The sequence below is a fragment of the Haliotis cracherodii genome, unplaced genomic scaffold, assembly GCF_022045235.1.
Source record: "Haliotis cracherodii isolate W230 unplaced genomic scaffold, xgHalCrac1.p SCAF_1, whole genome shotgun sequence".
NCBI classification, from domain to species: Eukaryota; Metazoa; Mollusca; class Gastropoda; order Lepetellida; family Haliotidae; genus Haliotis; species Haliotis cracherodii.
In genome coordinates, this window is record NW_027266264.1 from 33,817,041 (window position 1) to 33,831,359 (window position 14,319).

At 39.3% G+C, this 14,319-nt stretch overlaps 1 protein-coding gene across 1 annotated transcript; it reads right to left on the minus strand.

Moving 5' to 3' along the window:
* Window positions 1-1,267: 1,267 nt before the first annotated feature.
* On the minus strand, window positions 1,268-13,141 carry LOC139476460 (epidermal retinol dehydrogenase 2-like). Its single transcript, XM_071259408.1, has 6 exons — window positions 12,953-13,141; window positions 11,821-12,005; window positions 9,242-9,373; window positions 8,665-8,909; window positions 6,485-6,610; window positions 1,268-5,957 (listed from the first exon to the last, which is right to left on the minus strand). Exons 1-6 carry the CDS (start codon window positions 13,089-13,091, stop codon window positions 5,864-5,866), a joined length of 921 nt encoding a protein of 306 aa, XP_071115509.1. The 5' UTR covers window positions 13,092-13,141; the 3' UTR covers window positions 1,268-5,863.
* Between the last annotated feature and the right edge of the window lie 1,178 nt (window positions 13,142-14,319).

A 14,319-nucleotide genomic window follows, 5' to 3' on the forward strand; every position in this document is an offset into this window, starting at 1 on the left:
CAAGTCAATTGTTTACATGAATAAAAAAGTACACGGGAACATACAGTCTTGTAAATCCGACATGGTTGGTTGCATATGATATGCGGAATGTCAAAATAGGGAATTGCATCGGACATCATGCTGATTTGCTTCATCACCTGAGAGATTCTATCAAAGAAAAGTGTCGAGGAATGCTCATTGCTAGAGTTCTACTCATCATGACAATGCCTCTTCTCACACCTCTCGACTTACAAAGGCAGCTGTGCGACAATGTCGGGTCCAAGAGCTTCCTCACCCTTCATACTCGCCGGACGTGGGACCACCTGTTTCCCAAAGTGAAAGAACACCTTCGTGGAGTGAGTGAGTGAGTGAGTTGGGTTTTACGCCGCTTTTAACAGTATTCCAGTTATATCGCGGCGTGTCAGCTTAATGTGGGAGGAAAGCCCCAAGTGATGCAGGTCTCAGGCGTTTACCACTTGGGTGAAACCCACGAGCACGGGTATGGTGCTGACAAACCTAGAAACATAATCGGGCGAACCGGGATTCGAACCCACAATCATAGGTTTCTGGCGTGTCCAAGGGACGCAATTCTGCACAGCGAATCGCGGCGCCTCAGACGACTGGGCCACCCGTGCCCCCACACCTTCGTGGAAAGCTCTATGACGACAACGATGACCTCAAAGCTGCCGATAATTGTTTATTTTAGGGTGGCTTCAGAAAACTGGAATTGAAAAGCTTTACTATCGATATGAGAAGTGTATTTAAAAGTATGGAGATTATATTGGAAAACAAAATTAAAAACACTTTCACAAATGTTGGTTTAGTTTGTTAGGCTTAGAACTGTTTGACCAGCCCTCGTATCTAGCTCTGTGTGTGCGTGCGTGCGTATGATCCCAACTACTGCCACTTCTATAGTGTTAGTCCACCTAATGCCGTAGTTTAACATGAATACCCCACTCAGACACAGTATGCTGACCAGTCCTTGTTCTACCCCCTTAATGCCAAGTATTTCACGGTATTTTGATATGACGTAGCCAGGTGATGGAACCACCGACCTGTTCTCCGGACAGACCCTGGTACCACTATACCATGAAGGCGATTGACATTACATGGATCAAAATCAGGCTATGATTCAACATCCTGGCAACTAAGGAATACAGCTTGGCACTGTTAATTGTATATGCTTAAAACACTCTGCTACTTCACTTAATTGAGTCTAAAAATGTTTGAATTAGCCTATCAGTGATATATTTGAGTCCACTTGTCCACCACAATGTCACATTAATGGTCCTTTCACATCAAATTTATTCAATTTTGATAGACATATAAATTTAACAAATTTGCAGAATCATAACAAAAACAAAACAGCACTTACTCATAAAAAACATATGACAGGACCCCTAGTAACAGGACCCTTATTAACATACATCAACAACTGTTGACAGGGCCCTTATTAACAGGACCACTATTAACAGGATCACTATTATCAGGACCAATATTAACAGGACCACTATTTACATACATCAACAACTGTTGACAGGTCCCTTATTAACATGCATCAACAACTGTTGACAGGGCCCCTATTAACAGGATCACTATTTTCAGGACCAATATTAACAGGACCTGTATTAATATACATCAACAGCTGTTGACAGGGCCCCGATTAGAAAACATGAACATATACTTTCAGGGATCCCTGCTTACAGACAGACACCAACAGCTGTTGACAGGGCCCCTATTAACAGACACGAACATATGTCTTAATGACCGGAGTACTTTCAGGGATCCCTGCTTACAGACAGACACCAACAGCTGTTTATAGACATGTTTGAGGTTATGCAAGTGAACCTGCACAGTGAGACTGGACCTGCCTGGACGCATAGCATCAGAAACCTTGCATTATGGGTGATCATTATCATTACCTGATACATTTACCACAAAGAACTGCTTCTAAGTAATCAGTGACCAAATAGCAAAATATATATTAACCTGCTTAACATAAAAATCCTTTACAAAGTCTTCCATGGCTCGATTTCAGAAATTTGATCTAACTTGCACCAGGTGCATGTTGACATGAAAACCAAGTTGCACCAGGCAAACTCAGGTTGCATCCTGCTCCCATAAATGTATCAAGGGTGAAACATAGGCCGGCCTGCTGCCAGTGTCACATAAATTAATGACGCCTTGTTGTAAAATGTAATGGGTACATAATCTCGAAGTACCCACAGTTCGATGAAGTCAAGACTAAGAAAGCCTAACACAGGGATTAGTGTTGCACTATGTTAAAAATAAACTACTGAGTATTGAGTGTGTTCAAAGCTCGATTTGGTGTGGACAAGTAAGGGCTAGTCAGAACCAAATTGTATTTTTATTTACATCCATTTGGTGCATGTAGCCATAAATATTACTATATAAAGTTTCAAGTTTCAATAATTGGTTGCACATGGGCATGTTTTATCCAGCTAAATCGAGCCATGTCTTCTTCAGGTAAGATCATATGAACCAAATATTCTGAACTTCATACAGGGTAGAAATAGTGTTGATATTTGTCCACAAGTGAGGTTAACTTAAAAAACAATCTTAACCATTGCAGTAAATTGTTCACTCTTGTAAAAATCACATATCCAGATAATCACATGCAATATAAACAGTGAGTTAGTGGTTTTTACATCGCTTTCAGGAACAATCCAGCCATATTATGACACCACAAACGGGCTTGACCATTGTACCAAAGTGGGGAGTTGAACGCATCATAAGCCAAAGCTTTAACCACTGGGCTATCAACAATCCTTACATAACAGAGGTGTGCAGGATTTCCACTGTACACATATCACATACATGTCCACAATATTTCAGTTTTAGAAACAGTCATTCTGTCCATTATAACTTTGTTGAAACGAATGTCCTTTAAGGTGAGTTACAGTCTGTACTGCACAGGCACACTTATATGATCAAAATGCTGAAATGAGTGTCATGTTTTAAAATAACTTCAACCAAAATATTCATCCTACTCTGAAACCATACCATAAATATTCAAAATCAAAGCAGCGTAAACATAATCCACTTGCAAACTAGTTCAAGTACTCCATCTGCTGAATGTACCTTCATTGTACCTTTGTTCATACAGCTATTAGAAATAAATAATCTGCAGTGGCAAGATTTTGAGAAATGGCAAACTTTGTGGTAACATAGCTGCAAACAGTCCTCCATGAAACCATTCACATGTAAGGCACTGATACAAAACTGTTTCTAAACATCACAAGATGCAAGCAACAGTTTCAAAGGTTGTTCCTTTCTTATCAAACTGTTTGTTGCCATGGAAACAAGTGATGTTAGTTGGTTGGTTGGTTGTTTGTTGTTTTACACAGCACTCAGCAATATTCCAGCTATAAGACGGTGGTCTGTAAATAATCGAGTCTGGACCAGACAATCCAGTGATTGACATTAATCAAGGATCGAGCATTGATCCACGCAATTGGGATACGATGACATGCATCAAGCAAGCCAGTGAGCCTGACCACCTGATACTGTTAGTCGCCTCTTACGACAAGCATAGTTGCCTTTAAAACAAGTGATGTTAATTGAGATTAAAAGCCAAGAGCTGTTGCAGCTGTTCTGCAAATTAAAGCTAGGTTACCTGAAGATTTAACCATGTTAAATATAACATTTGAAACCTCACGCTGTGCATTCGGATCCACATTCAATTTAGCATGGTTAAACCTTCAGGTAACCTAGCTCTACACTGAAAACACAATACTGGTGTGTATGTCTCTATTATACCATGGCTAAATAAAACATGAACTCTTTGGTCTTAGCAAATACATTGAGTGAAGAGGCATGGGTTGAGTCTATTGTTTTGAGTGGGTTGTCAATCAGAATTTACAAAATCACCCACAACAGCCTTTAAACAAAATATGGCACTCTATATACTCAATCAGTTTGTTAACACTGTAATACTTTACTCAAACGTATGACAGGCACTGAGAAACGTATGACAGGCACTGAAACATGTAGCATGGCAACTTCGTAAGCTAACCTGAGGTTACCCTAAAGAAAACTAAGCAGACCTTGCAAAGTTTTCATTCTTCACCGCATGTCACTATTTGACATCATATCACTCATTGTGATGCAAAAGATATGACATCACAGTTGTATATAGAAAAGCAGCCAATAGCAAACTCTCTGTGCATTTCTATCGTGTTTTGTGCATGGATTGTATTGCCACACATTGTTTAGATATTGTGGTAACTGCAACACTGCATTTTGTAGCCTATAATTGAAGATATAATTATTTCAATATGCCAACCGACAATAGCTGTGAATGAAGTACTACTCTAAAAACATTAGCTTCCCAGTGATGTGGCCGTCAAAACGGCTGTTTCAATCAGAGGGTGTTTATTGTGATTTGATACCTCTGATTGACCAATCAAAATCGAGTATTTTCCAAATTCATGGTAGAATTTCCATTTAGAAGGCTAGTTTTCATAAATGCCCAATCATACTTACTGAGTTAGTTTTACTTAGACGACTCTCTAAACATTCTTCTAGTAATGTCAAAGCCATCCTTGATTATCCAGTCCATTATAGTTCCTTTCTATTATCATAACTAACCTGATCCATAGTTTCTTTTTGGAATTTATGTAACCACCTTTGTTGTTTAGTGCTGCACTCAGCAATATTCCAGCTGAATAAAAGAGTGCCTGTAAATGATCAAGTCTGGACTAGACAATTGTGTGATTGATATTGTGAGCAACGATTCATGCTGTCCAGGTCAACATCTGTTAATGTGTGTTAATGACCCAAGGCATCAAGCCAGACCTCCCGATCCATTTGGTCGCCTCTTACAACCAGCAAAGGTAGCTGGGGACCTATTCTTACCGTGAATCCCCACAGGGTGTAACCATCCACATCTCATATCTTATCATGAACTGAGAACACTGAACTTCACATTTCTCTCATGCATGATCTAGCAATCAACAAACAAACAGCCTCATCTCAACAAGAGTTTGACAACAATCTACTGTAAAAGTAAAGGCCCTACAGGAGGCAGCCCTATGTTAAACAAATCAGAAGGCTGTCATAAACAAACAGCAAGGATGACAAAAAATATTTTCCTGAGAACTAAGACAGTGGAAAGTCCTTATGCAACAATATGAGTTGCATAGTAGTGAATACCCATGAAGATCCGGGTTAAAATAAAGGGATCAGTTGACTAAAGGGATCAGTTGGTAAGACTCGTGGATTTGGTTGATCATCGTATCCCAACTGTGTCTGTGTAGATCGATGCTCATGATGTCAATCACTGGATTGTCTGGTCCAGACTGGATTACTTACGGACCGCCATCATAGAGCTGGAATATTGCCGAGTGTGGTGTGAAACAACAAACAAACATAGTAGTGAAATCGCTTTTCAATGGTGAAAGAAAATTGGCTGGCTGGATGTTTGTATCATTGCGCCATTTGAACCAGACTCAAAACGAAGCTGTGGATGTAAAGCGGTTCATGGTTTTTAAGATTGGGAATACAATACACTGGATAATCAAAAAAGTGTCTTGGATTGGTGGCGTAATGTAGGTGACGAGTCCTCTTATTGATATTAAGTGTTCTTTCTAACAGTGCTAAAAATAGAAATTGGAATCATGGTAATGCTCTATGTATTGCTTTGATTTCTCTTGGGGATCATAATGATTCAAACATGATGCTCAACTTTACCCATAAACACCAGGACTGAACAAAATCTACTAATGACTTAGTCCCGACCACTTCATGTTTTACAGATGAGACTAGAGGTATCCATGGCCTAGAAAATCTGCTAAAATAAATATGAAATTGGTCTTGACCAGGCTTTCTGAATGTCCCTGAAATAACAAAGTGTGCCCTCTGTTCAGTCCCTCTTCTGTCGGCCCTTGAAGTTATCCATGGTGTGGTTGACACCGAAGAAGTTGCTCAGGAGCATCCCACATTTGACTGGTATGATTCTGAAACAAGCATGATCTATTCACCCACCAACACAAACAGATATTGCTGAAAGGTGTCACTGGGCTCTAAGCGCCATGAGGCTGTGTAGGTTATCAGAATGTTTGGGCATATCACATATTACAACAAGCAAGGGTCATATAACAATTTGACCTGACCCGAATATTAGAAAGCTGTTGGATTTCTTAACATTTAATACCTCTGTAAAATTGTATGGTAACCTTTTTATTACTTCCTGTCCGAAATGAGTCAACTTTTTGTTTCAATATCCAACAATGCTTTTTTCTATTGGAAACACAAAAATATATGATATATGACATTAGAGAATAACTATTTTGAGTAATTAAAAATATGGCACCAAATCAAACTCTGGCACTCACATTAAGACAGTTCTACATTGTCAACTTACTGTCAAGCAATTTCCAAAACAATTTCATTATTATTCCAAGCTCCTCACTGCTTACCAGTTAAATTTTTACAGCAGACCCTAAAATGCATGGCGATACTGATATAACAGACTGCCTCTTACCCTTTCAAAGCTGCCACAAAAGCAATAGCAGGAGGTAGCATGACAATATGAGTGTTGGTCAACACGCCATTGATGATGGAGTCGGCTACGTAGTCTGGGTCAAGAATGGGCAGCAGCAGCGGAAATCTGAAACAAGCAATTTCCTTTATTGAATATTCATTACAGACAGGGTAGGCTTATGGACGTCAACTTAATTGTTCACAGATGCTAGTTCCTTTATCTGACAAGTGGATGTGGGTAGCGGTACTACCAAAGATGTTTAAAAAAGTACAGTGGAATCTGTCCCATTCAGACTCTGTTGGGATCGGTAAAAAAAGTATGGTTTACGACAAGGTCTGGATTACACTACAAAAGTTGGGACAGAAGACAAAACGAAAAGCAATGATATATATATCTGACACAGTCTGCTCACTGATGCCAATCTTCTCACTCATGACACTGAGTTAAACTAATTAATGAGTTTTTCATTAACAGTTAACTAAGCAGACAAAATGTTGAGATGAATAGGATTACATGCAGGATTAGCATTGTTGTTTGAGCTGATAGTGACTGAGCTTACTTCAAAGCGAGAAAACATCAGGGCCCCGTTCCACAAAGCGATCTTAGCGCTACCATTGTAGTAAGTCAGTGTTAAAGAATGGGAGTTACGATCGACTTAACGCTAAGATCACTTTGTGGAACGGGGCCCAGGTCTGGCCCGGCCCAGCCCGGTCCTGTCCAATCTGACTTACAACAGCTTTTTTTCAATAGTAAATTGGTTGTTGCGACCATAATGTTAGTCCAAAGTGTAGATAGTCCGAATTAGAGAGTTGTAGGTCACTTTGAGTAATGCTTAATTATTAAGGAACTGAGGGGACGGGAGAAAAAGTCAAGTTTTCACCTAAATCCTAATTTGACAAGAGTCCGATTTGTGCATATACATCTTTGGTCCTACTGAGTTAATTTAGGGCTTTCTGGATATGTCCGTAAAGATAGAGGAGGATTGACCTTGCATTGCCAGGTTGAAGCTAGGTTGGAGCTGTTAAGTTAGTTAGCCAACACTTTACTGTGGGACCTCGGGCACTCCCTCCAATCATTAGTGCTTGCTCACACAGTCATCAACTCCAGATTGTACATTTGTGAGCATGTGCTAAGTAGGGCTAAGACGAGTCCAAATTTACCACCTGGGTACCCACCACCCTATTACCCGACCCTACCCGGGTACCCACTGTAGGTTTCAGGAGATGTCTCAAAATGTCCGATTGGGAACATGTTTAGCATAGCCCTGGCAAAAAGCATTAAGATATTATATTAAACAATCTGGTCATTCATAAAAACTGAAGTTGAATTGAGTTATATCTTTATTCAACCATATGAAAAATCAGAAGGAATGGGTGCGTAGTCAGAAAGAAATGCGAACGTTAGTGACTTATAGTGTAACCATAGAGTTCTATATAATTTTGTCATTAAACAATATATCACGTGACTAACCACGGGTCGAGGTTGTCCTATGCAATTTTTTATGAAATTTCGAGGTTCTCAGAAAAAGGTGTACTTAGCACAAGGGCTGCGTTAACTAGGGTTCCCGGGTCGGGTTGGTACTGAGTTGGACCCGGCTACCCGAATTTCTCGTCCCAGCCCTAATGCTAAGAGCACCTTTTTCTGAGAAACTCGAAATTTGATGAAAAATTGCACATATTTACCTAGGATAACATTGGATTAAATAGTTAAAAGAGATTGCTAACCAAAACTATAAATCACAACTAATCCTAACGATCATAAAGTGATGTTTGATTAGCAAAGATACCCAACCCTATAGCTCATGAAGGGATGTTTGATTAGCGAGGATGCCCAACCCTATTGATAGCGAACGGGTGTTTCATCGGAAAGAGGTGCCTAACACAAGCGACTGTAAAAGGGTGCATGATCAGAAATGGCCAAAGATAGAGCTGAAGGTAATCCACCTTAACCCTAACACAACTAACCCTAAGGATCAAAGAGACGTGGAAGATCAGTCTAGCAAGAGCCTGAGCCAATTAGTGCTGTATAGTTTTGCCCACCTTCCCGAGGCAAGGGCATTATCTGACTATATAAGTCCTGTATACTCAGTGAGCTCCCTTGCCTTGGGAAGATGAGCTTGGCCTAGTTGACTGCAGTCCTTCACGAGTCTTCCTTAACATTTGACGAAGCTAACACTGTACCTTGTCTGCACTCCTTCAAACATGCCTGTGTTGATGTAGAAGGGGCAGATAACTGTGGTGTGGACCCCAGTCTTTTCCATTGACAAGAATTCCATACGTAGTGATTCATCAAAGCCGACTGCTGCAAACTTGCTGGCACAGTAATCTGCCAGACCGTTCACCCCTGAAATACCAGCAGCGCTGGCAATGTTGACAATATGGCCATGGTTCCTCTCCAGCATCCCGGGAACGAAACACTTGACAGTCTGAAACAATATCAAGACACATTGCCTTCAGAAGTGACCCCTTGCAGTTATTGTTGTCCTGTAATCCTGCTGGAGTAGGAGGAGATGAAACAGGACTTATCTAACCTGGGGTATTGAGAACGACTTGAAAGTTTTCGAAGAAATGTATTTTTTTAAAATAAAATACTTGTCTTAGACTATTTTAGATTCATCTCAAGATATCTCCTCTCCTAACACAAAAATGTCTATTTGCCATTGTGTACTACCATCATGTATTTTTCCTATTGGCCACTGAGGATTAAGTTGACTCAGCCGTAACTGGAACAAAAGACTCAGTCTCTGATCTGGCTTACCCAGAAGTGGGCCATGATGTTGACATCCATCGTCTTCTGAATCAACTCATCTTTACATTCAAGAAACTTCTTCCCAGTTACGATTCCAGCATTGTTCACAAGAATGTCAACTTCACCAACATCTCTCTTGACCTACAGAAACAAAAACATCTTATAGTTGCTGCATCATTAATATCATCAATCCACCCTACCCACATACATCATCCAAGATTGACATTAATTGCCTTCTGTGAAATAAGCATGTGAAATTTGTTGTTGTTATTGTTTTGTAGAGGTCAACCAGTGGGTGATAGCATGAGTGTTCACCCATGCGGGAAACAACAGTGAAGTAGATAAAAGCAGTAAGTCGCTGTGAGAGATTAACTGTATTAATTTGAAAAAATCAAGTGTTCTTTAACTCTTTTTGAATAGTATATATTACTGGGTATTCCCAAAACATTCAGAGGCACGAGTGGCCCAGTCATCTAAGATGCACAATTTGCTGTGTTGCGTCCCTTGAGCACATCGGAAACCTATGTTTGTGGGTTTGAATCCTGTTTCGCCCTGATCATGTTTACATACCCATACTCTCACATTAAGCTAATACACAGTGATATAACTGGAATACTGTTCAAAGCAGCGTTAATCCAAACTCTCCCACTGAATCCTGGATCATTTCCGTCTAGTCGGCCGTAAAACAGAGATGTGGCTCTGTAGCTCACGTGAGTCTGGCTGGAATATTTGCAACATTATTACATGAAGGTTTTAAAGGCTACTATTCAGGGCTATTGTCATTATTTCATCTAAACAAGAATTGTAAATTTTGATTTTTAATGTCATGTCAGTAAGACTTTGATGCAGCTTCAGACTCTCCCCTTCATGGAGTTTGGAGAAGTTGCAGACAGATGACACAAAGCTCACCATCATAAGGTTGGTTATATGAGAGCTGAAAATGTAAGCTTTACCAACAGACAGAAGTTTGTATTGTTGACAAACACAATAACATCAGCTCACTTTCTTTCAATAGATTGTGGCATACATGCAATGAGACTTTGTATATTCAGCGCCATCAAATTTTATCTACAATTACTATATAAATACAATTCTTTCATTATCAACAATATCACCAACAGGAATAGATTGATATCATTGTTCAGTCCTGATAAGGCATTACAAGCATGATCGCCAAATTCTCTAATTTCCAAAGCTGTTAAAAATTCAATTCATGTGCTTTCATAAAAGATTTGCTGATATCAACACCTGCCAGATTCCAATAGGTTCGAATGAAATGTTTAAGCCTGATTAGATTTTCATTTATACCTTCAAAAAACACCAATACAAAACTGACACATCACAACAAAGTAAACATATATTTCATAACTAGATACCAGATATATTATCATATTAAAATTTACCAATGTTTTTTTGTCTGTTTGTTGCTTAACGCCGCAATATTCGAGTCTGTAAATAATTGAATCTGGACCAGTGATTGACATCAAGAGCATCAATTCAGGCAATTGGGATACAATGAGATGCATCTACCAAGTCAACGAGCCGGACCACCCAATCCTGTTAGTCGCCTCTTGCGACAAGTATAGTTGCCATTTCCAGCAAGCATGGGTTGCTGAAGACCTATTCTACCCACGATCGTCATGGGTCCTTTACCGATGTGAAATTGGTTATAACATAATCGGAAGGTTACCTTACTACTTAGGAATCAATTTTCTGAGATGTCAGCAGTTTTTAAATCATGATAGAGTGAAAATAAATAAATGAATTCACAATTTAATTTTGTAGGACAAATAACTTTAATCTAACATGATAAATATGCATTAATAATCCTATGAACAAAATGTGCATCTGTAAAACTGTATATACAATTAAGGCATTATCAGATGACTCGAGTGTCATATTGTTAGACTGTGTTATCATGGGACTCAACTTTTCAACAATTGACCTTTAGATCAAACAGTACTTCTAATTAACTGAATATCTATAACACACTGATATTTGGAACTCTTCCATGACTGTGCTACCATACATTTATTTACAAAAACGTGATAGCAATGTAGCTCACCTGTTAACATTTTTAACAGACTTAAAATTTCACTTTATGAAGCCATTTAGGACACTTAGATTTGATTGTGTGCTATCACTCTATTACATAAGTAAATCTATCATTGTGCATGAAAAGGAAAAGGATCACGATTTTCACATGTCTGTCTTTAACAAAGGATACACTTCTCATTAATGGACCCTCTACAACATGTGCAAACTCGAATACTCTGATCTGTTTTCAAGGCCTGCTTTTTTCCTTGTATGACACAGCAAAACATGGATACCATCTTCACGCCATTGATGGTTAGGATCCACTCTCACAAAGTGATCTTAGCTCTACACCGATCCCAACTCCCATGCTCTGACATTGACTTACGATATCTGTAGCGCTAAGATCATTTGGTACAAGGGGGTCCAGATCATTCCACTTCACATAGTGAAAGCTAGCTAGCTGTTTTGGGATTGTCAATGACGTAATTAATTTATGCACACATTACAACATAACATTCTGAATGATTGGAAATAAATTGCAAAATTCACACCTGTTCTGCTGTATCGTAAATTTGCTCTTTTTTCGACAAATCAACTGTGTATGCAATTGGTACGGAGCCTAGTTTGCGTAACATTTCAGCTGTCTCTGCCATCCCCTGGGTGTTGACATCCCATAATATCAGCCGGCACCCTCGGCGTGCAAATCGAATAGACAGCAGTCTGCCTAAACCACTTCCTGAAAATTACATAGATCATGAATGAGACTAGGCTACACATTGTAAAGTGAGTAAATGAGCATTGGTTATTGCCAAATTAGTAATCTTGCAGTGATTCATGACAAGATATTGTAAAGGTGACACAATTAAACCCTAAGAAACACTATAGGGAAATAAATGGCATCATATTTTTACACTTAAATAAACTTTTTCATTCACTACAAAGGGAAGACCAATATAATTTCTTATTTTGAAAACGTTAAATAAATACCGTATTCGACGTAATAAGCGCCCAGGGCGCTCTCAAAATTTTGTGGTTTATACTGGCAGCCTGAAATGTTTATGTACGACAAATATATTTTTCAAGAATTAAATTCCCCATAATTGAGGGTGCATATCACACATGAGTGTGTATTATACGCGAATAAATAAGTCTTGTATACATTGATCAATTGGAAAGGGTGCTAATTGGGATTGTTCACTAGCCAATATATTAGCAAATATTCCCGTGGGTGCTTATTAGAGCGGGGCGCTTATCACGTCGAATACGGTAAAGAGAATAAAAAAGAATGTTGAAAAAGATAATCTGTTAAACAGGAAATTAAATTGGTGCAGTTAATGGAACACATATTCATAACAACATGAAAAACAACTGATAATAGTAAATTCTCATTAATTTGAAACATGTGCAAACATTTACCCAAATAACTTGTTTTGTGAGGAAGCATGCACATGAAATCTCAATCTCATTAAAATCAGGTCCTAGTTCTCGCTATCGCTAAACAAAGCTCGGTAGCGAAAACTAAGATCTGATTTTAATGAGATTGATGAAATCTCAATACGGAAAACGCATCGAAACCCGAACATAATTTAGACATATAGGCATATGACATGTATAATAAGTTGCACAGAAGGCTGCAATGAACTACATTGTTTAAGCCTGGTGTCTCGGCAAATGAAAAGTCACCTGCTCCTGTGACGAGCACCGTCTCGCCAGCCACATCCTTGCTTCTGTAGCTTGATGGTATGAAAGCCAGCACTATAGCTTGGAGCCAGAAGTAGGCCACCTGAAAGAGGACGACAACTGTCTCAACAATTACGTTCATCTTGCTTGCAGTCACCCACTCTGTCAACCACTGACACTTGAAATCGGTGATTGGACTTTGATATCGTTCTCGTTAGGGGCAGATAACTCTGCTCGACTGAAGTAATTGCAAGGAAATCTGAGCCGTAGACATTGTGCGTTGACACAATACAAGTATTGTTATGCTAATTTTATATCAAAACATTTTGTGAGAAATTAATTTCTCTGTTGGACTGAAAACTTTGCCATGTTTGCGGGGACAACCATGGGGGTGGGTGGGGTCTATTATAGTGTTATTTGTTTCTAAATACAGATTAAAAGGATTATTTTCTCTTTTAGATTGCATTCAATAGAAAATCGCAGTTCTTATTAAATTTGACTACCATTTTCATGTTTATTGTATCTAAATACACAAATATGAAAATAGGAGCAATGCCGGTGGTCCCCGTGCGTTTGTCCCAATAATGATACTCGGTTTGTGGGTTCGAATCCCATGGCTTGTCAGATTCTTACCCGTCCTCATAGATTTCACCAGACTGGTGTACATCTACAACCTGCACAGCATTTGGAATTTTCTCTCACATTAAGCTGGATTTAATATATACACCGATATATTTGTAATACTGTTCAAAGAAGCCTTGAGCTAAACCCATTCATTTCCGCTTTAAATGTTGGTTGTTCATTTATTTGTCATATACTCATCAATGATATGAGACATTTTGCATGTACCGCGGAGCCACCACAGAGACGGCCATATCACAGGGGTTGTATTAACCAGACTCGTATTACAACCTCGCCTTCAGGCGCTCGTCAATGCATGGTGGTAAGAAATTGGAGTTACGTCCCTTAGAGCGTCGTCTGCTCGGCCAGCTTTCCCACGACAGCGTCTTTGAAACAAGGTGCAAATGTATCACATGCATTTGCAAATAGATACATTTTACAACATTATGTTATGGTATATAATAAACAGGTTATTATACGGCCGTTTTTTATATCATACCCCATACCAGCCCGAAACCCTCATTTCAGCCTGATGACGGAAAGTCAGAGCCTCAGAGGGCTGATATGTGGGTCTCGGGTTCAAGTGGGAATGATATGAAAACGACGATACCTCTAAATAGCGTTATAGTCCATTTTGAATTACTATTATTTTGATTAGGGTCTGGTCATATATTACAGGGGAGGAGCACGTAAGATTTGGAGGGGAGTGTGTGTGTGTGTGTGATGAGGGGAGTAAGGAGAGCATGACA